At 36.5% G+C, this 21,061-nt stretch overlaps 1 protein-coding gene and 1 pseudogene across 2 annotated transcripts in view; one reads left to right on the top strand and one right to left on the bottom strand.

Annotated features, from left to right (window-relative positions):
• Window positions 1-21,061, bottom strand: part of UACA (uveal autoantigen with coiled-coil domains and ankyrin repeats) — an 85,671-nt gene that overhangs the window by 28,893 nt on the left and 35,717 nt on the right. Inside the window, 5 exon segments of one of the 2 annotated variants that reach the window (NM_174209.2) lie at window positions 2,910-2,967; window positions 3,778-3,842; window positions 5,475-5,563; window positions 10,927-11,060; window positions 13,229-13,658. In NM_174209.2, coding sequence (NP_776634.1) covers window positions 2,910-2,967; window positions 3,778-3,842; window positions 5,475-5,563; window positions 10,927-11,060; window positions 13,229-13,267 — 385 coding nt within the window. In that variant the 5' untranslated portion in view covers window positions 13,268-13,658. 2 annotated transcript variants of the gene reach the window in all.
• LOC101903602 (ubiquitin-conjugating enzyme E2 N-like) lies at window positions 19,923-21,029 on the top strand (annotated as a pseudogene).

The following is a 21,061-nucleotide window of genomic DNA, read 5'->3' on the forward strand; positions in this document are numbered from 1 at the left end:
CCTCCCAGAATATTGGAAATAAAAGCAAAAATAAACAAATGGGACCTAATTAACCTTAAAAGCTTCTGCACATCAAAGGAAACTATTAGCAAGGTGAAAAGACAGCCTTCAGAATGGGAGAAAATAATAGCAAATGAAGCAACTGACAAACAACTAATCTCAAAAATATACAAGCAACTCCTACAGCTCAACTTCAGAAAAATAAATGACCCAATCAAAAAATGGGCCAAAGAACTAAATAGACATTTCTCCAAAGAAGACATACAGATGGCTAACAAACACATGAAAAGATGCTCAACATCACTCATTATCAGAGAAATGCAAATCAAAACCACTATGAGGTACCATTTCACACCAGTCAGAATGGCTGCGATCCAAAAGTCTACAAGTAATAAATGCTGGAGAGGGTGTGGAGAAAAGGGAACCCTCTTACACTGTTGGTGGGAATGCAAACTAGTACAGCCACTATGGAGAACAGTGTGGAGATTCCTTAAAAAACTGGAAACAGAACTGCCTTATGATCCAGCAATCCCACTGCTAGGCATACACACTGAGGAAACCAGAAGGGAAAGAGACACGTGTACCCCAATGTTCATCACAGCACGGTTTATAATAGCCAGGACATGGAAGCAACCTAGATGTCCATCAGCAAATGAATGGATAAGAAAACTATGGTACATATACACAATGGAGTATTACTCAGCCATTAAAAAGAATACATTTGTACCAGTTTTAAAAACAGGATAATAAAATCTATAATATACACAAAATTATACACACTTAATGTATACATTTTGATGAGTTGGGACTAAAGCATACATTGTAATACCATCACCACAATCAAGATACTAAACATATGGATCACTTCCACAAGTTTCCTTGTGTCGTTTTGTGTGTATGTGTTTTTGGGGCTTGAGGGGCTTTTTTTTGGTGAGAATATTTATCAAAATATTCTGCCCTCTTAATATATTTTAAATTATACAATATTATGTCATTAATAATATGCAATACATTATTATAGTATATAATTATCTAAATTCTTGTATAATAATTATACCTCAGGTATTTAAAAAAGTAAAAATAACTGGGGAAAGCTGAACATTGAGATGATATTGAAACTATTTTCAAACACACCAAGTGTGATAATGATATTATATTTAGGTTACAAAATAGAATCATTATCTTTCAAAGATAAAAACTGAATTGTTTATGTTTTGGATTTGATTTAAAATATGTCAGGACAGTAGAATAATGGGTGGTGGTATAAATAAATCAAGATTGGCCACATGATCACAACTGTCTAAAGTGGATGAACAGTATAAGGTATTTTAATATGATAGTTAAACATTATGTTTGAAATTTTCCATAATAAAAATTTTTTAATAATTTAAAAAACATGATTATTAATAAGGTTGGATGGATTAAAAAATAACTATGAAAAGGTGGTAGAAGAAGACAAATATCACATGACACAAATTCATACTTCATTAAGCAGCAAAATCATTTTAATATTTCTATCAAGCACAATAAATTAGTGCTACAGAAATGAAGTGTATTTATTTTATGGTGTCAAATTTAAACAAATCTGGTGACTCCATTACTACACAAGCTGATAAGTATATTACATACGAATCTAGGCTTATTTTTTTTAATTACTTAATTATTTTTATACAAGTAGCAATACAAAATTATCATAAAAATAAAAAACTACAGAAACTCACAAGGGTCATTGTGAGGCTCAAATGATAATGTATGTAAAAATTCTTTGCAAATAATAGTACTCTGTTCCAAAATTTTTAAAAATGCACTGTGTAAGAGATTAAACTATCATAAAAATACATATTTTTTTAAAGGAAGAAAATCAAGTTATGAAAGTTTGAAGGAAATTTGAAGTATAATACATTTTTCAAGGGACCACTCTACCTACCACATTATTCCATATACATGAAAGGAAACAGTGTGGTTTTTTTTTTTCCTCCTTTTCTTTGAACTTCTATTTAACTAGGAATTTCAGTCTTAGAAGAGTCCAGCCAGGGGTCAGACTATCTTACATTCCAAAACTCCTTAAATATTTAACTTTTTCTATTCATTTTCTTTAAGACACCTAAAGAATAATGCAGATAAACTTTGATATTAATAAAATCCTTGAAATTACTAATATAAATCTCTCTTAAAATAGAGTACACTGCAATGATATCAGATTCAGCACTGATACCTCTAAACCAAAACAAGCACCACCACCATTAATTGAGAAGTTACTACACGCCAGGCACTATTCATGATTCAGTTATAACCACTACTGGGCTTCCCTAGTGGCTCAGACAGTAAAGAATCCGCCTGCAATGCGGGAGACCTGGGTTCGACCCCTGGGTTGGGAAGATCGCCTGGAGGAGGGCTTGGCAACCCACTCCGGTATTCTTGCCTGGAGAATCCCCATGGACAGAGGAGCCTGGTGGGCTAGTCCATGGGGTCACAAAGGGTCAGACACGACTGAGCGACTAAACACACAAGGCAGTAGCATTATTAACTTCATTCAGTAGATGAGGAAAATGAGGCACAGACATGTTCATGAGGTGAATACAGTTTTTAAGAAAGAGAAAAGTCTTCCTTCTTCCATTTCTCCTACCAGTCCCCAAGCACACACATGGTATTTACAGCTCCTTGAGAACAAGGTTATGGTTTGTTCATCTTTGGACTCTCAGTATCTAGCATCTTGGCCCGTAAATACTGTCTGAATGAATCTTTTTAAGCTGTACAATCTACCCAATTTCAAACTTGAGTAAATAAAAAATTCATAACATTCTGTTTCTCCATGGATTACAAAAACATATGTATGTTAAACTCTGAAGTCAGTTTAAATGCCCAGCCATTTTAACAAAGATTTATGTCCAACCGAAACCTTTGCTTACCTGCATCATGAAGTGCAGTTCTTCCCTGCAGGTCTACATGTTCAGTGGGACAATTGTACTGTTAAAACACAGAAATTTAGTCATGTAAGAAGTTTTATTTTCAAATTAAATATCGTGATTCAAATGAACAGCTGTTATTGCATCTCAAAAATACTGCATTTATCAAAAACTCTAAAGAGTACTAGACAAGTCATAAATAATTTGACATGTGACAAATACAATAACATTATACTATAAATTTAACAGTATTCCAGCAAACAGGAAAACATATGGTACATTACAATAGCATGGAATATAGAAACGGCTATTGTTTGGGTTTTGCTTTTTTTTCCTGTAACGGTTAAAACTTGAACAATTGAATCAGAAAAAAACAAATGAGCTCTGCTGTGAAACTCAATAGCAAACATGTTAAAGGAAACGTGTGACTAGACTCTTCAACTAAAAACTTAATCTAGCCCACTAGTTCATAGAACTTTGTGGTTGCCCAATTACAAGCTTAGCTAATGATGCTATTATACAGTCTGACTTACTGGTGTTTATACAGAAACATATAGATCCTACGCTGTGCCACTTCATCTCAAGTCATATACCAGACCACAGAAAATTCCAATCTCTAGCTAATGTCAACAGGAAGGTCAAGTCTTTGTTGTTTATTTTTAATACACTGAGTTATGCAATTCACTTCCCTCAGAGTTTTTGCTCTTTATTGTTCACATTCTTTCACAAACGATGGAAAAAATATTATGTAAGCTAACAGTCAAAGCTAGCCTACTATTTTCTTTGATCTCAAGTCCCAAAAATGCCTTGAAAACACATCTACTATTTGCAGTCCAAGTAATAAAGTCAAAGTATTAACCACTTTTACTACCTGTAGAAGTTTTTGTAGACACAGTGCATGCCCATACTTTGCAGCCAGGTGAAGAGCATTCCTTCCTAGAAAAGAGATCATTTTAAATATACGATAAGGGTTATTTTCTTCACATGTGAATTCCCCTTAAAAATGTGATTGATTTTTCCAAAATCAGTTGACAGACGACTTCATTTATAGGCATGCTTTGGGTTTGTGCTTTATTTGCACTGAAGGAAGGACGGCAAAAATCACTCAGAGTGTTCACTAGGCAAAACATCCAAAGCAGAAAGAACACAGACAAAAACAAGAAAGACATATGTCGGAGTTGGAATCAGCACAATACACATATAAAGTTTTATGAGTTCTGAAAAGGTATGGTTAGTCCAAAATTTCTAAAAATGAATATTCTGCATCAATGGAAAACACACACGTGTGTGTGTGTGTGTGTGTGTGTGTGTGTGCGTCTGTGTGTAATAAACAGTTTTTTCTTCATTCAAAGGTGGCAAGTAAATAAAGTTTGGTCTTCAATTAAGAGTTTGATGTACCTTTAGGTAAAGATTTACCTCACTAACTCATCTGTGATGTCTCTCTTTCTCTCCCTCCCTGCATTCCATTTCCAAACAGAGCTTTATTGTCCACATATGAAGTCACAGGATAAAACATTAAAGTTGTTAAGGAAACTCTCTGCTCTAGGTCAACTCCCATATTTCACTGAGTAACAAAGTATAAGTTCTAGTGATTGTCTATGTGAATGGAAAATTAAAACATTCACTAAAGAAAAGTGATAGCTATATTCAAACACTTAAAGTCTTCCTGTGATATGCAAACAAACTTATGCTATAGTATTTTAAAAGACAGACATAGGTATGACTAAGTTTAAGCAAGCGGCCTGTCTAAAAGAAATAATTTTTTATAAACATAGCTAGCTAAACAGACCAGGTCTCCTCATGAGACCTGATGGTTAAGAACACCGACTCTGACTGTGACTCATACACAGAAGGACCCTGGCATGTGACTTAACAACTCAGTGCCTTGCAGACTCATTGGCTTGATGTGAGGATAAAATGAATTAGTACATGTAAAGTGCTTAGCAGAATAGCATCATCTATTATCATGTTAAAAAAGCATCATCTATTCTTGTTATGATCACTATTGGTGATGCTGTTATGAGGCAATTAGTTCCCCAACAAGTCTAACCAAAGGCCTTAGGACAGCAAGAATTTATATACTGAATAGTACATGCATGTGTGGTGAGTTGCTTCAGTCATGCATGACTCTTTGTGACCCCATGGACTGTAGCCCGCCAGGCTCCTCTGTCCATAGAATCCTCCAGGCAAGAAAACTGGAGTGAGTCACCATGCCCTCCTCCAGGGGATCTTCCTGACCCAGGGATCGAACCCACATCTCCTACGGCTCCTGGGATTGCAGGTAGATTCTTTACCACTGAGCCATGAATAGTACATAAGTATAAATTAAATGGCCCCTATAGATTCTTTTAGAATCCTATAACACTACCAAGACAAACCCTAGACTTCAGGTCTCCATCTGCTAATCTGTTCAGTCATGCTTTCTGCTACACTGCCCTCTCCCCCACAATACCTAAACTAATTAGAAACAAAGTTACGGCCTTCGCTCGGTAAATCACATTTAAGTCTGACTGAGAGCGTTACCAGTGGACAGCGCTTGTCTTCTCTGTACTATGGAGGCAAACATACCTGCGGTGTCACTGGTTGTAATATCAACTCCATGTATGAGGATGGCATTCAAACACTCAAGATTTCCCTTTGAGGCCACAACATGAAAGCTAAACAAAAAGAAAATTTTGTTACGCCATGGAAACTACCCAAGGTCAACTTTAATGTTACATTCATGCCATCTTATATTCAATGCTCCTACATACACACACGTACACACATGCATTTTAAAGGCTGCACTAAACACCTACATATTTAATACAAGAAAAAAAGAAACTTATTTCACATTACTGAAAAACTCATTTTAATCCATATTTATATCACTACCCCTATAGTTTATCATTTCAATAGCAGAGGCACTGGTATTTAAACCTTAAATGCACTGAAAATTTTCTATCAGATTATTTTACTTAATTTCAAATATACGGAAACTGCCAAAACAAATGAAGATACCACAGAATGCTAAGGCCAAAGAGAGATCAAAACACTTATCCATCTCTTTAGAATTATTATATTAAAGCTGGCATAGAAAAGTTTTCAAAACAAGCTAAGCTATACTTGAAAGCCACAAAAGATCTGGCATCATCTTCTTCCCCCAAAGTACTACCACATAATTCCTCCTTTCACTCAAGAGATCTGTGTGACTGGTTGAAATTTCACACAAACAGGCAGAATTGAACACTTTTTCTAATAAGGCAAGGAAAGCCTACTTAAAAACATAACTTTAAGTCATCAAGTATTCAAGATACAGGATAAAATATCCCAGTGTTTCTTTGATCATCTAATACTTTTTCTTAATGAACAAACACAGAAATACTTTGTGTGCATTAAGAACTGATACTGTATGTAAATACAATAAGACTTATTGGCAAAGGACGTTGAACTCAGGCCATAAACAAGTACAGTAACCACTGTGAAGATGCCAGGAGGTAAAGGCTCAGCAAGGTGCCTGGATACAGACACACTCGGCACCATACCCTGCAGTAGGGGTCTTCCCTCACCATACCACTTAAAAATTTTATACTTTCCCACTCCCTAAAACCTTAGTACTCCTAGCTCCCTCATCCCTGCTTTCATTATTTTAAATGTAACTATGCATTTCCTAATATATATAAATTCAAATTTTATTTTCTTTATGGTCTATTAATCTCCTCTAAGAAAGCAGGGATTCTTGGCTGTTCTGCTTCCTATTATATTCCCAGAACCAATTAAAGTACCAAACAGATGTATTGTTTTTTATTCACTAAGTCGTGTCCGACTCTTTTGAATCCCCATGGACCACGTAGCCCACCAGGCTCCTCTGTCCATGGGATTTACCAGGCAAGAATACTGGAGTAGGTTGTCAATTTCTTCTCTAGGGGATCTTTCCAACCAAGGGATCAAACCCGTGTCTTCTGCATTGGCAGGTGGGTTCTTTACCACTGAGCCACTTGGGAAGCCCACCAGACAGATGATAGACCCTCAAATATTTGAATAACTGAATGCTTAGAGACAAAATGTAGAGATACCTTGCAAATTCATTTTCAGATATTCAATTATGCCTCCATTAGCATTATGATGAATATAAATGCAAACTAGAGACCAAGCACTAAGTAAAGTAAACCAGGTTTGTGTACAGTTTGAATGAGAGAGAGATACTTCTGATAAAAAGAATATACTGTTCTTAAAAGTCAGATAAGTTCTCCTTATAGTAGAATTAAACTGCAATAAGGCTGAGGGTATCAATTCTTTCTGCAGCACTGAAGTGGGGAATTATATTATGCAACGCACTGAGAGAACTTTTTGAGGAATGGTAATTTCCTTCAAGCAAAGGTTTTTCATCTTCAAACAACTTTGGAGATCTCATTCTTTGTCTACCTGTTTTCACTTCTTAGCTCACAAAATTGGAAAGACTTCTTTTTGCCAAAATAACTTCGCATTATACCAATGATGCACTACAAGGGCGGAAATCAGCAAATCTACAATGCATTATTAATATGGGTGTGCTATGAATAGTAGATGTGCTTCAGAAAGAAGATACATCAACCATTACACTGTATGCAGAGTTGCAAAGGAGATCTGGAAAACTGCTTTATAGAAATATGCTTTTTCAATTAAAAAATCAACTTTTTCTTTTTAAAAACAAGACAAGTATTACTACTATAATAGGAGAGCCCCGTAATTTGGACAGTCCCCAAATCTGAAGACAACCAGAAAAGCATACAAAATAAGAAATCTGCCTGAAGGTATCAGTGAGCTAACATGATAGTGAAAAATTACTAAGACAGTATGCAGGGAAGCACAGAGGCCCAGAGAGCTGAACCTGGAATACGGGGCTACTTTTTCTCTAGGAGCATTTGCTGGTTAGAGAGAAAAGAACTAAGAGGTTGAACAGTCCTTTGACAGCCTGAGGGGAAGGCGAGTCAGGAACTGGAACCCACAGCTCTCCAAGAGCCAATAGGGATTCTAGGTGAACTTGCCCCATTTTGTATTGGCAAAGGGCTACATCCCTGGGAAAGAGGTGACCAGGAATAAAATAGATTCTTGTAATGACTATCGCAAAGCCTCAAATATTTCATTTTTGAAACTGTATAGAGATCAAGAGCGGCTTTGCTGATGGCTCAGACGGTAAAGAATCTGTCTGCAATGCAGGAGACTGGGTTTTATCCCTGAGTCGGAAAGATCCCCTAGAGAAGAGATTGGCTACTCACTCCCATGTTCTTGCCTGGAGAATCCCACACACAGATGAGCCTCGAGGGCTGCAGTCCATGGGGTTGCAAAGAGTCAGACATGATGGAGTGACTTACACTTTCACTTCAGAGATCAAGAAGGACTTGTTAATTTTGCCTTACCTTTCAAAAATTAAAAACCAAAAAAAAAAAAAAAAAAAAATTCAAAATTAAACTATTTTTATAACTATAGAAAATATATTTGTAGTATGTCCTGTACTTAACTAAATATGAAATGCTTTAATTAAGAAACTCTTTGTGTATGAATAACAAAAGGAAAATATTTTATCCTGTGAATCCTAGAAAGACTTCTAATTCTATAGAGAATACCTCAAAAATTTACACTACTCAAGTATGTCATAAACTAAAGCTCACAGTTCATCATAAACTAAAGTTCACAGTTCATCATATTACACCAGATTTGCACAACTATGCAGGTCAGGAAGCAACAGTTAGAACTGGACATGGAACAACACACTGGTTCCAAATAGGAAAAGGAGTTCGTCAAGGCTGTATATTGTCACCCTGCTTATTTAACCTATATGCAGAGTACATCATGAGAAACGCTGGACTGGAAGAAACACAAGCTGGAATCAAGATTGCCGGGAGAAATATCAATAACCTCAGATATGCAGATGACACCACCCTTATGCCAGAAAGTGAAGAGGAACTCAAAAGCCTCTTGATGAAAGTGAAAGTGGAGAGAGAAAAAGTTGGCTTAAGGCTCAACATTCAGAAAACGAAGATCATGGCATCCGGTCCCATCAGTTCATGGGAAATAGATGGGGAAACAGTGGAAAAAGTGTCAGACTTTATTTTTTTGGGCTCCAATATCACTGCAGATGGTGACTGCAGCCATAAAATTAAAAGACACTTACTCCTTGGAAGGAAAGTTATGACCAACCTAGATAGCATATTGAAAAGCAGAGACATTACTTTGCCAACAAAGGTCCGTCTAGTCAAGGCTATGGTTTTTCCTGTGGTCATTTATGGATGTGAGAGTTGGACTGTGAAGAAGGCTGAGCGCCGAAGAATTGATGCTTTTGAACTGTGGTGTTGGAGAAGACTCTTGAGAGTCCCTTGGACTGCAAGGAGATCCAACCAGTCCATTCTGAAGGAGATCAGCCCTGGGATTTCTTTGGAAGGAATGATGCTAAAGCTGAAACTCCAGTACTATGGCCACCTCATGCGAAGAGTTGACTCATTGGAAAAGACTCTGATGCTGGGAGGGATTGGGGCAAGAGGAGAAGGGGACGACAGAGGATGAGATGGCTGGATGGCATCACTGACTCGATGGACGTGAGTCTGAGTGAACTCCGGGAGTTGGTGATGGACAGGGAGGCCTGGTGTGCTGTGATTCATGGGCTCGCAAAGAGTCGGACACGACTGAGCGACTGATCTGATCTGATCTGATCTGATTAATATAAGTAATTTCCCTCAAAACTGAACCTTCGATCAAAAAAGTCTGAACAAAATCTCAAGTAACCATTCATTCAAAACATGCAAAGCATGGGCAGACAAAACTGTAGAAATAAGGTTTCACTGAAGATTTTCATCACAAAGAAGATCCTTTGAACTCTTAACATCATGGCACTTGGGGGAAAAAATACAAAAAACAGTTTTGATATTAAATTTTTACTATTTATACTGTGAGCCCTATAAATGGCTTAAAATTTAGCAAAAATAGAAGCAGGACTCAAAATAACCAGTTTCTGCAGCCATCAAATTGCCTACTTTACAAAACTGAAACAGTACAAAAAATTGGGACTTCTCAAACTTCAATGCTCTTATAAGTAACTTAAAGTCATGCTCTGCTATTTTTATTATATTTATGTATCTAAGCATTCTACATCAAACATTAACTATTCACTTCCTAATATTCATTTCTATATTTAGTATCTGGTTTCTAGAATTCTAAAAAAAAAAAAAAAAAAACTCTCTAAAAAAAAAACTCATGCAAGTATAAGGCAGAGAGGAATTTAAGGAAATGAGACTTTTCACCTCTAACTTTGGAAGGTTTCCCAGATAAGGTTTGAATTGCTGTATTTATAGAGGATAGGAACAGAATCTAGATCTACCCTTTAACCCAACCGCTCCCTATCCTCAACATCAAGGGAAATAATGAAGACTAGGAAGCGGTGGGAGAAAAGATACCTGGTTTATAAGCATATAGACAAGCCAGCAGCCTTCAGTAACACAAAAGGGCAGGATCACTGCCTGTATCTCCCTAAGTCACACCAGTTATTCTGCCTCTCTATTGTCCTAGACGTCTTCATTTAAATTAATTACCCCAATAGAAAAATGGATTGGGGTTAAGGGGGAAAGGCAAAGTAATTTATAGAACTCTTCCAAAATAGAAAACTTGGGTTTATACCCCAGGCTGTGAATTTTAATGAGACTAGACACCAAGTTATTTAGCCTCTGTAAACTTCTTTCAGAAGACCACTGTGAGGATCAAACATGATAAGGAATATTAAAAAAAAGCTTATAAACAAAACTGCACCAAATAACCCAAGCTGTGATTTGCCATAGGGCCCGAACAACTAGACCGCTGGGTAGTATTCTAGTAGTCTCTCTCTCACTTTGAAAATCTTTCATATTGAGGACAATTATTAGTCCAAATTGATGAAAGTCATGTCTGAAAGATTTTAGAGTGTGGGTTTTGATAAAGACTTTTTAAACTGCATGTTGATAACCGTAATCCACAAATTTCATTTGTATGCCAAGGGTGTCCCCTGGAGAGAATTACCACCAGTAATACTCACGCAGATCTGCCTTCTACATCTAGCTTGCCTGGATTGACTCCCTTTTTAGCAAGGATTGAGGACACTTTTTCTACATCTCCCCTTTCTGCTGCTTTCATCAATCGGTCATCGTATTTGTTCCAATCTGCTGCTTGCTACAACAAAGGAGAAAAAAGTAAACATAGCACACTACATACTGTATTAGAAAGGCTCTCCAAAGAGGGAACGAGAAGGGAAACAGTGCTGTCTAATGCATCATTCGGTTGTCAAATGTGTCTCAAATTCCTTTCTCCTCGCTATTCTAACTTGATGAAAAGAGCCTTTCCAAAACACACAATATACAAGAAATATTTTATATATTATATATTTGAGAAAAAGGGGGTTTCTCATGTTTTCTGCCCTGTTTTCTTTGCCTTCGGAGCAAAGAAAGGAAAGGAATTAACTGTTGAATACCTACCATGTGCCAGGTATAAATTACTGGAACAACCCTAGTCAACTCGATTTATCACCTCCATTTAACAGGTGAGAAAAATCAAGGCTCCAGGGATATTAAACGACTTAAGAGGCCAAGCCCAATTCTGACTTCTCATGACTTCCCAAAGCAGTGCGCTTGTTTCCTACTCTGTAATTCATGCTTTTGAAACTGGCCCTGGTTACCTATCGCCCAAGACCTTTAGCGGCAGTGGAATTCTGTACACATTTAAGAACACTCACCCCTCTCCCCTCAGCATCAGTTGCTTAAAAGGTACTACTGCAAATATAATTATAGAAGCAAACTGTACACACATACATGCAATTAGAAAAGCAATCCATTATGCTTATATATTAGGATAAAAAGAAACATATACACAGATTATTTTTTAAAAAGCTCTAAAAATATTAACTACTTAAAAACCCTAAAATTATAGGATCAGAGATGACTTTCATTTTCTTGCTTCTTTACATTCAACATATACTGCTTTTTATTAAAAAAAAAAAGTTTGATTTCAACCAAAACAGTGCATATGTATTTCAAAGGAACATTAAAGGCAATTTTTTTAAAAATAGAAAAACATATCAAATGATATATATTTTAATTATATCAAAGTTATCAAGTTTTAATTGAAGAAAATACATTCAAGATATTAGATATTCTGAAGCCAATAACTTTAACCTTTTCTTAGTAAGTAGAAATGTATTACTCAGAACTAAAATATACATTATTTAAACAAGTAAGGTTTTAGCCTTTTAAAATTCTGTACAGTAAACTTATTGCTAAATTCTTCTTTGCTAAGTTCAATATCATTTTTAGAACAAAAAACAATGTACACATCTTTCACTTAACTTACAAAGCAATTCCTATGTCCACAAATACAATAACAAATCTCTGGAGGAAAAAAATGAATCACCTTATATAAAGCAAATGTTTGATCAACAGGATTATTTTATATCCACTCTTCTCTAAAACAAAACAAAAAAGTAACCAATCTTCTAGCTAAATAAGTAATGTATTCATTAAATACTTGAAGTGAAAAATATAAAAACTGAATATGAAAAAAGACAGATATATTAAAATTTTAACCCACCAATGAAATGTAACATTTCAATGGAATCTGGTTCAAGTATCTACACAGACTTCAGAATTGTTGTCTGCAGTCAAATTTGGAGATGAACTACTTCCTTCTAACTTGAAAAGTTCAAACTATCAACTATGATATGAGTCCTAGGAGCCCTACTTACTGCCTCAGTCTAAACAACATTTTCAGCTTCCCCTTTCTTTAGCTTTAAAACAAAACGATCAGTGTACTGGCTCTAATTTGGGGAGTGGTAGTAGATGCAGGCTTTTGTGTTTTCAAATGCCTAAGGGATTAAGTCACGTTTAGCAAACAAACCCTTGCTCTAAATTGATTAGTTTACCCTTGCAGTTAGAACAATCCCAATTTTATTTCCAAGTAAACTAGTCGGTGGAGAAAGGAGCTATCTAAAACACTAGAGCAATTGCAAAATCCCAAGGTAAGGCTCTTTAAAAGATAACTAAATGAGATTAAAGTCTGGTATTAATCCTGTGATTTTCAGTTCTTCTCTACCAAGCACTTTGGTCCACTGTCAGTTAACAGAAATACTGCTCAATTACTAAAATTCTATTATGAGCTTTTTCAATCCAGAAAAAGAAACAAGCACTTTTGTTTTCGATCACTAGCCCCAGCCTGCTAATCAAATAAACTAGAGAGAACAGAGTAAGACAAAGAAACCAAATTTTTAAAAAAGTAGTACGTTTTAAAAGAATACAGTTCAGAAAGCCTGGCCAAGACGCTTTTGTTTCACTGACTACAGGGATACCTACTCTGTTCTTAGGAGCACAAGAAAACCAACAGCTCATCATAGACAGGATTTAGTTTCTTGTTGCTAACAGCAAATTAGTTCGCATTAAGTTACAAATCACTGTGGCTCACAAAGCCAGCCCTCAGAGAGACTCCTAACTAGTGACTCAGTCCTTCTTCTTAGAACTCTTCCTGTTCTGCAATCTTCATGCTGCACTACACTTAGCTTGGATCTCTAAGGATATTTTCTTCGTCTTCGGAATCCTTCTCCGCCTTCATAACGCTTGAAAATTATCTTCCTTGCAGCGGCAGCACTTGATTAAGAGCAGCCCCAAGTCAGGTACTGTAACTCCTCCTATTTGTTATTTAGAAGATGTCTTTCTCTGCCTTCCCTTTTCGGGGACTCCACTGGAAAGCTTGAACAGCACTCTACATCCTGCCGCCTCAACACTGCGGCACAGACCAGCGTCTGTGCACAATAAAGCTGTCCACATCCGAATCATCCCGTAAACAGCGTGTAGACTGTCTCCCATTGGTCAGGATCTATTTTAGATTCCATAGGCCTTGACAGCTGAGTGATGGATAGAGAAGAGCAGCTAAGAATATACTGTAAATGCATGCTTCTCCTCTGAGTAATAAACCTAAGGTCTGCGAGGGAAAAATGACTCAAACACATTGTAAAACATGCTTTTTATATCAAAGCAACTTGCGTGACATTACAACAATATTGTTAACAGACAAATTTGGTTATTCCCACAAAAAAACATTTTAAACCCGTTTCAGTCTTAGGATTGTCTAAACAGAAGTTATAATAACCTTGATAAACAGAATATAAAATTCTATTTTTGGCAAATAGAATCACACTTTAAGGAAACACACACACAAAGAAACATTTTCAGATTTTTCTCCATTTTCCTTGTACCCCCTCAGTCTCATTCTGCATGCAACCAGGTTTCAGCTTACAACTGCTGCCAGTCTGTCTCCTAACATGTTAAATGAGAAGAGCGAGGCACTGCCAAGACATTAAATAGTCTGCATTATGATGAATACTTTTCAACAAATTTTAAATTTAACTCACTGCTCTTAATTTCCAAGTTTAGCACCCTGCCTGATATAGCAAGTAAATATTTTATCAGTGGAAAATCAAATTATCAGGATTCAGGGATTTTAAAAAACAAGTAAGATGATTAAATATTAAAGGAAGCAAATGCATATTAACCACTGAGCTAGACTGTAAATAAAACTCCACTTGGGGACAAAGTAACCCACCTCTTCACGTCCTCCTCCTGCTGTTTTACCTGCTTGTACTACAACATCCCTTACATTATCAAGGACGGTGACAAATCCCCACAAGCTCCAGGGATTGCTTCTGGTCTAGTTCCCGCACTGGCACAAGAGTAATTTACACTTCCTCCAAAAAGTCAGATTTGGGAAAACCACTCCACGGGAATGAAAACCCGCCCAATACAACTGTGTACAGGAAGGAGGCAAGGGCTACACTGCAGAGCATGCCGCCAGCTAAACTCTGTTACGGATATCATCAAGAAAGCCATTTTCTACCATGCGAAATATTAGGCACATATTCTGAGATACATAAGATCATATGCCATCATGTATTATTTTTGAAACAACTTTTTTTTCCCCCCAAATCACGTTAGACATCACAACGGATTCTTGGCTGGACCCAGAGACTCTGCCCACTCCATTTCACCCTTCTTCAGAGGAAATCTGGGTGGGATAGAACTCAGGCCCCATCCTTTGGTTAACAAAGCAAGCACATCCTTTCTAGAAATAGGACAGCAAAGGCAAAGCAAATAGAAAGAAAGGGGGAAATCTGCAAGGAGTAATAACAGCTATATATGGAGCTGTCTTCTGTAATAACTAAGGCTCAGGAGACAGGATGATGGACCCTCCTACACTGTGGATATCCTGAACCTCCTCTGTTTCTCAATCTCCTTTTCCTACTCTCTCTCTCTCCTTCTCAGCTATTTCCCAAGAGCTCAAGACAAATTCCCACCTCTGCTGTCCCCTGTGCCAATAAGGTTCTTCCCTTACCGTCATTCTAGTTCTTAAACATCACTTCCTCAGAGAACTTCTCAAATACTGTATCTACAGCACTAGCCCCATGCTACCCTTGCCCTCTTTATCTTTCGGCCCTGGTTCATCCATCTTCATAATACTTATCAGTGTCTGCCAGCATATCATATGTTTACCCATTTATTAGCCTACTTCCTATTTCTGGTATTTACTTCAAAAATAATCAAAATAATCAGGGGGACAGACTGAATTCAACAGCACATGGAAAGGATTATACACCATGACACCACATATACCAATGCAGGAGACATGGATTCAATCCCTGGTCTGGGAAAATCCCACATGGCCATGAAGCAACTAAGCCTATACGCCACAACTATTGAGCCCATGCTCTAGAGCCCAGGAGCCACAACTACTGAATCCTGCATGCCCGTGCTCACAAGAGAAGCCATGGCGATGAGAAGCCCTTGCACTGCAACTAGAGAAAAGCCCATACAGCAATGAAGACCCAGCAAAGCCAAAGATAACTAAATCATAAAAAAAGAAGGAAATTACCTCAACATAATAATAGTTATATGTGAAAAGCACATAGGTATCATCATATCCAATGATGAAACACTTCCTCTACCATCAGGAACAAAATAAGGATGCTCACTCTCACTATTTTTATTCAACAAAGTATTAGAAGTTCTACCCAGAACAATTAGACAAAAAAAGGAAACAAAAGGCATTCAAATTGGAAAGGGAGAAGTAAAATTATTCTGTTTGCAGACGACATGATGGTATATGTTGTTGTTGTTTAGTTGTTAAGTTATATCTGACTCTTTTGCAACCCCATGGACTGTAGCCCGCCAGGCTCCTCTGTCCATGGGATTTCCCAGGAATGAACCCTGGAGTGGGTTGCCATTTCCTTCTCCAGGGGATCTTCCTGACCAAGGATTGAACCCAGGTCTCCTGTATTGGCAGGCAGATTCTTTATCATTGAGCCACCTGGGAACTTGATGTTATACGCAGAAAATCCTAAAAATTCCACAAGAATAAAAAATTTAGACCTAATCAATGAATTCAGCACAATTACAGGATAAAAAAGCAACACACAACAATTATGCTTCTGTATACACTAACAAGGAGTAATCCAGAAATGAAACTAAGAAAACAATTCCACTTACAATAGCATCAAAAATAATACAATAATTAGGACTAAACCAATAAAGTGAAAGACTTGTATACCAAAAACTACAAAACATTGCTGAAAGAAATTAGAGAAGATAACAAATAAATGAAAAGACAGTTCATGTTAGACTGGAAGATTCACTATCATTAATGTCAATACTACTGAAAGCAATTCACAGATTCAATATAATCTCTATCAAAATTCCAAAGGCATTTTTTTTTTCAGAAATAGAAAAATTTATCTTAAAATTCATATTGACTTTCAAGGGAACCAAAATAGCCAAATAATCTTGAAAAAGTTTGAGGTCTCACATGTTCTGATTTCAAAGCATGCTACAAGGTTACAGTAATCAAAACAGTATGGTACTGTCATGAGAACAGATACATAGCTCATTGGGCTTCCCTGGGGGTTCAGACAGTAAAGAATCCGCCTGCAATGCAGGAGACCTGGGTTTGATCCCTGGGTTGGGAAGATCCCCTGGAGGAGGACATGGCAACCCACTCCAGTATTCTTGCCTGCAGATCCCCATGAACAGAGGAGCCTGGTGGGCTACAGTCCATGGGGTCGCTAAGAGTCAGACACAACTGAGCGACTAAGAACGCACACAGCACAGATCTATGAAGTAGAATAAAGGACCAGAAATAAACCCTAATATATAAGGTCAAATGATCTTCAACAAGGGTGTAAGACCAGTTGACGGTGAAAGGACAGTCTCTTCAACAATTTCTGTTGAGAAAACTGGATATCCACGTGCAAAAGAATGAAGATGGACCCTTACCTTACACCATATAGAAAACTTAATTCAAAATGATTAAAGACTAAATTTAAAGACCTAAATTTAACATTCAAACATAAAACTCCTAAAAGAAAATACAGGGAAAAGCTTTATGACTCTGGATTTAACAGTAATTTCTTATACATGACAACAAAAGCAAAACTGGAACTAGATCCAACTTAGAAACTCCCGTATGAAAGACAAAGAATGAGAGACTATTTCCAAATCATGTATCTGATAAACAGTTAATAAGGAGACTATATAAAGAACTGTAACTCAATTATAAAGAAACAAATAACCCAATTAAAAATGGGCAAAGGAGTTAAATTAGACCTTTCTCCAAAGATGATATATGAATGACCAATAAGCATATAAAAAGATGTTAAACATCCTTAAATTAGAAATACAAATCAAATCGTAATAAGATATCACTTCACGCCCATTGGAATGGCTACGATAAAAAAATTAGAAAATGATAAGTTCTGCTAAGAATGTGGAGAAATCTGAACCCTTCCCATAGATGGTAGAGAAATCTGAACCCTTCCCACAGTTGGTGGGAATGAACACAGAGTAACCACTACAGAAAACGAGATGAAGATTCCTCAAAAAATTAAAAATAGAACCACACAATCCACTAATCCTTTTTCTGGGTATATATCTGAATGGATTGAAAGTAGAGTCTCAAAGAGGTATCTGCACGCCCATGTTCACTGCAGCATTATTCACAATAGCCAAGAGGTGGAAGCAACCCAAATGTCCATTGATGGATGAACTGATAAACAAAATGTGGTATATACATGCAATGGAATAGGAATCAGGCATAAAAAGGAAGGAAATTCTTCACATATTACACCACAGATGAATCTTGACATTATGCTAAGTGAAATAAACTTCAGCCCTCCAAAGACAAATACTCTATGATTCCACTTATGAGGTATCCAAAGTGGTCAAATTCAGAGAAACAAAACATAGAATGGATCTGGGGAAAGAGGGAAATGGGGAGTTGTTATTTAATGGATGTATTTTAGATTTATAAGGTGAAAATTTTCTGATGATAATTTGCACAACAGTGTGAATATACTTAATATGACTGACATGTTCACTTAAAAATGGTTAAGATGGTAAACTGTCTGTGCTTTTTACCACAATTCAAAAGAAAACAAAAGGAATGCAGTCTCACAATATCATTAGCATGATTTACATTAATTAATAAACTTTTAAAAACAAAATTAAGAGGGTGAAGATAGAGATGAAATGAGATTGACCACAGGTCAATAATTGTTAAAGCTGAGTTACAGGTTCATCAGGGGTTCACTAGGCTAAACTATTCTCTCAACTTCTGGTTCATGCACTTTTGACACTTGGTCCAATAAATGTGGTTGATGTATAAATTTTTTAACATGCCTCTCACCAAGGCCCTTCACTGATTCATTAATTTGGCAGGAAACACAGTATATCCTTTCCACTCAGTCCTCTCTGGATTAAAATGAAGCCATTTTCATTCACAGCCATATACTTACAAGATGAGTCCTGTGCTACTGAATGAAAGGATTCTGAAAAGAAGCAGTTTTTTTTTTAAAGCATTAAGTATTTACCACATATATAATAAATATGTTTCTGTACTTCAGTACTGTACTGTTTGAAAAGAAGCTATTCATTAAACTCAGAATGTACCAAGCCAACACATCTATGGTAAAAATCAAAATACAGTTGTTTCTAGAGAATAAATAAAACATTCTAACACAAAGATTCTAGGTAGACCTAAATAGATGATACCTTTAAACACTAAATCACCATAAAGAAAATCACTTAAAAGTTTCAACAGTGATTTCCTCATACTAGCATCAACTGCAAATTCATAACTTTTCAGAAATTAAATGAAATTTTAAAAATGTTTACATAATACATATCTAATGTAGAAAATTTGTAATACATTTAACTTTACATATAAAAATAGAAATTCCACCACACAGAAAAAAAATTACTAAAAATTTTGTATACTAACCTCTAATTTCTTCTCTGTTAAAAGGTCTGGTTAAGATTTTTAAATATAAATGAGTCCAACAGTTGCTTCATTTATTCAATATTTAGGAAAGAAGGTCTCTTGAGAAGAACTTTATAGAAGCAAATAAGCAAGTAGACTTTAAAATATATGCAAATTCATATAAAGTATTTATATATTTAAGGGATAGACTCAATAGGTCACAGGTAATATTATTTAAAGACCAGTTTTAGCCTAAAGGCCATTTTAGATGCATTATCCAAAAGAGAAACATACAGAAAACTTTCACAGATTACCACAAAACTTTCATAGAAACTGCTTAAAACCAAGAAAAAGACATGCTAAACTAATTCACAGTTGTTGATCATTCTAGTGTCGCAGACCCCTTCAAGAATGAGATGAAAGGAATGGACACTCTTTTTAAATGTATATATAAGCACATAATCAAAATAATTTACATTTATTTTTGGAGGATCACTGATCTCTCTACAAATATGGAATCCAAGAACTCCAAGTCAAAAACCGCTAACACAGATAAGGAGAAGCAGCAAAGGAGTTTTGTCTTTCGTTTCTAAAATACTGAATAACTGTCAGAAGATGGGATAATTTATTTTGTTCAGTAAAAATTTACCAAGCATTATGTGTAAAGGGATATATTTAAATACTCGACTCAGGATTTAAATACACATTATCATTTGGTATGTGCTATGCCACAAGTCAGGTGCAGGATATAAAATAGGGAACAAAATATACATGAGACCTGGCCTCAGGCAATTCACAGGAATAAAACCCAGTTATTTTCTTCAATTGCTCTCACAATATGAAAAAGACAGATACATATGTAAACATGCAAATAATCATAATACACTGCCATCTATGTTCTATGCTCAGATGCTCAGTTGTGTCTGACTCTTTATGACCCCATGGACTGTTGCCTGCCAGGTTCCTCTGTCTATGGGATTCTCCCTGCTGTAATACTACATTAATTACATGGAAGGTATAGAAATAGTTCCAAAGAGAGAAAATCAGAAAAAAAAAATTGTAGGAAAAAAAGTAGATAGTTTAGTAAACTACCTACTAAAAGATGAGTAGGGAGACAAGATCAGAGGCCGAACTCAGGATCTAACAAGATGGCCGGGCTGCCCCACAAGATTATCAAGGAAACCCAGCACCTGCTGGCAGAACCAGTTCCTGGCATAAAGCAGAACCAGAGAAAAGCAATGCCTGTTATTTTCATGTGGTCGCTGCTGGCCCACAGGATTCCCCCTTTGAGGGAGGGACTTTTAAACTTGAACTATTCCTTCCAGAAGAGTACCCAATGACAGCCCCTAAAGTACATTTTATAACCAAAATTTATCATCCTAATGTAGACAAGCTGGGAAGAATATGTTTAGATATTTTGAATAGGTGGTCCCCAGCACTGCCATATGAACAGTTCTGCCATGGATCCTGGCTTTGTTAAGTGCTTCCAAACCAGATAATCCATTAGCAAACAGTATAAGAGCACTGGAAGGCCAACGAAGCCCAAGCCATAGAAACAGCTAGAGCATGGACTAGGCTATATGCCATGAATAATATTTACATTGATCCGATCATCAAGTCTGCATGACTTCTGTTCTGCCAAGACGTCTTCCTTTTTTGTTTGCATTTAATGGACACAGTCTTAAAAACATTACAGAATAAAAGCCTAGACAGGTTCAGTCCTTTGGTGATTAAATACACATTAGCAAGTCTATGTCTTGCCCTGATTCACTGTTGTAAAGCCTGAGTAGAGGCTTCAAGTATTATCTGGATGTTGTGAAACATTCAAAAGCAGTGACCCCTCTCTGCTTTTACTCATTTCCCCCATCACGGTTTAAATAGAAAGC

Source organism: Bos taurus, chromosome 10 (genome assembly GCF_002263795.3).
Source record: "Bos taurus isolate L1 Dominette 01449 registration number 42190680 breed Hereford chromosome 10, ARS-UCD2.0, whole genome shotgun sequence".
NCBI lineage: Eukaryota > Metazoa > Chordata > Mammalia > Artiodactyla > Bovidae > Bos > Bos taurus.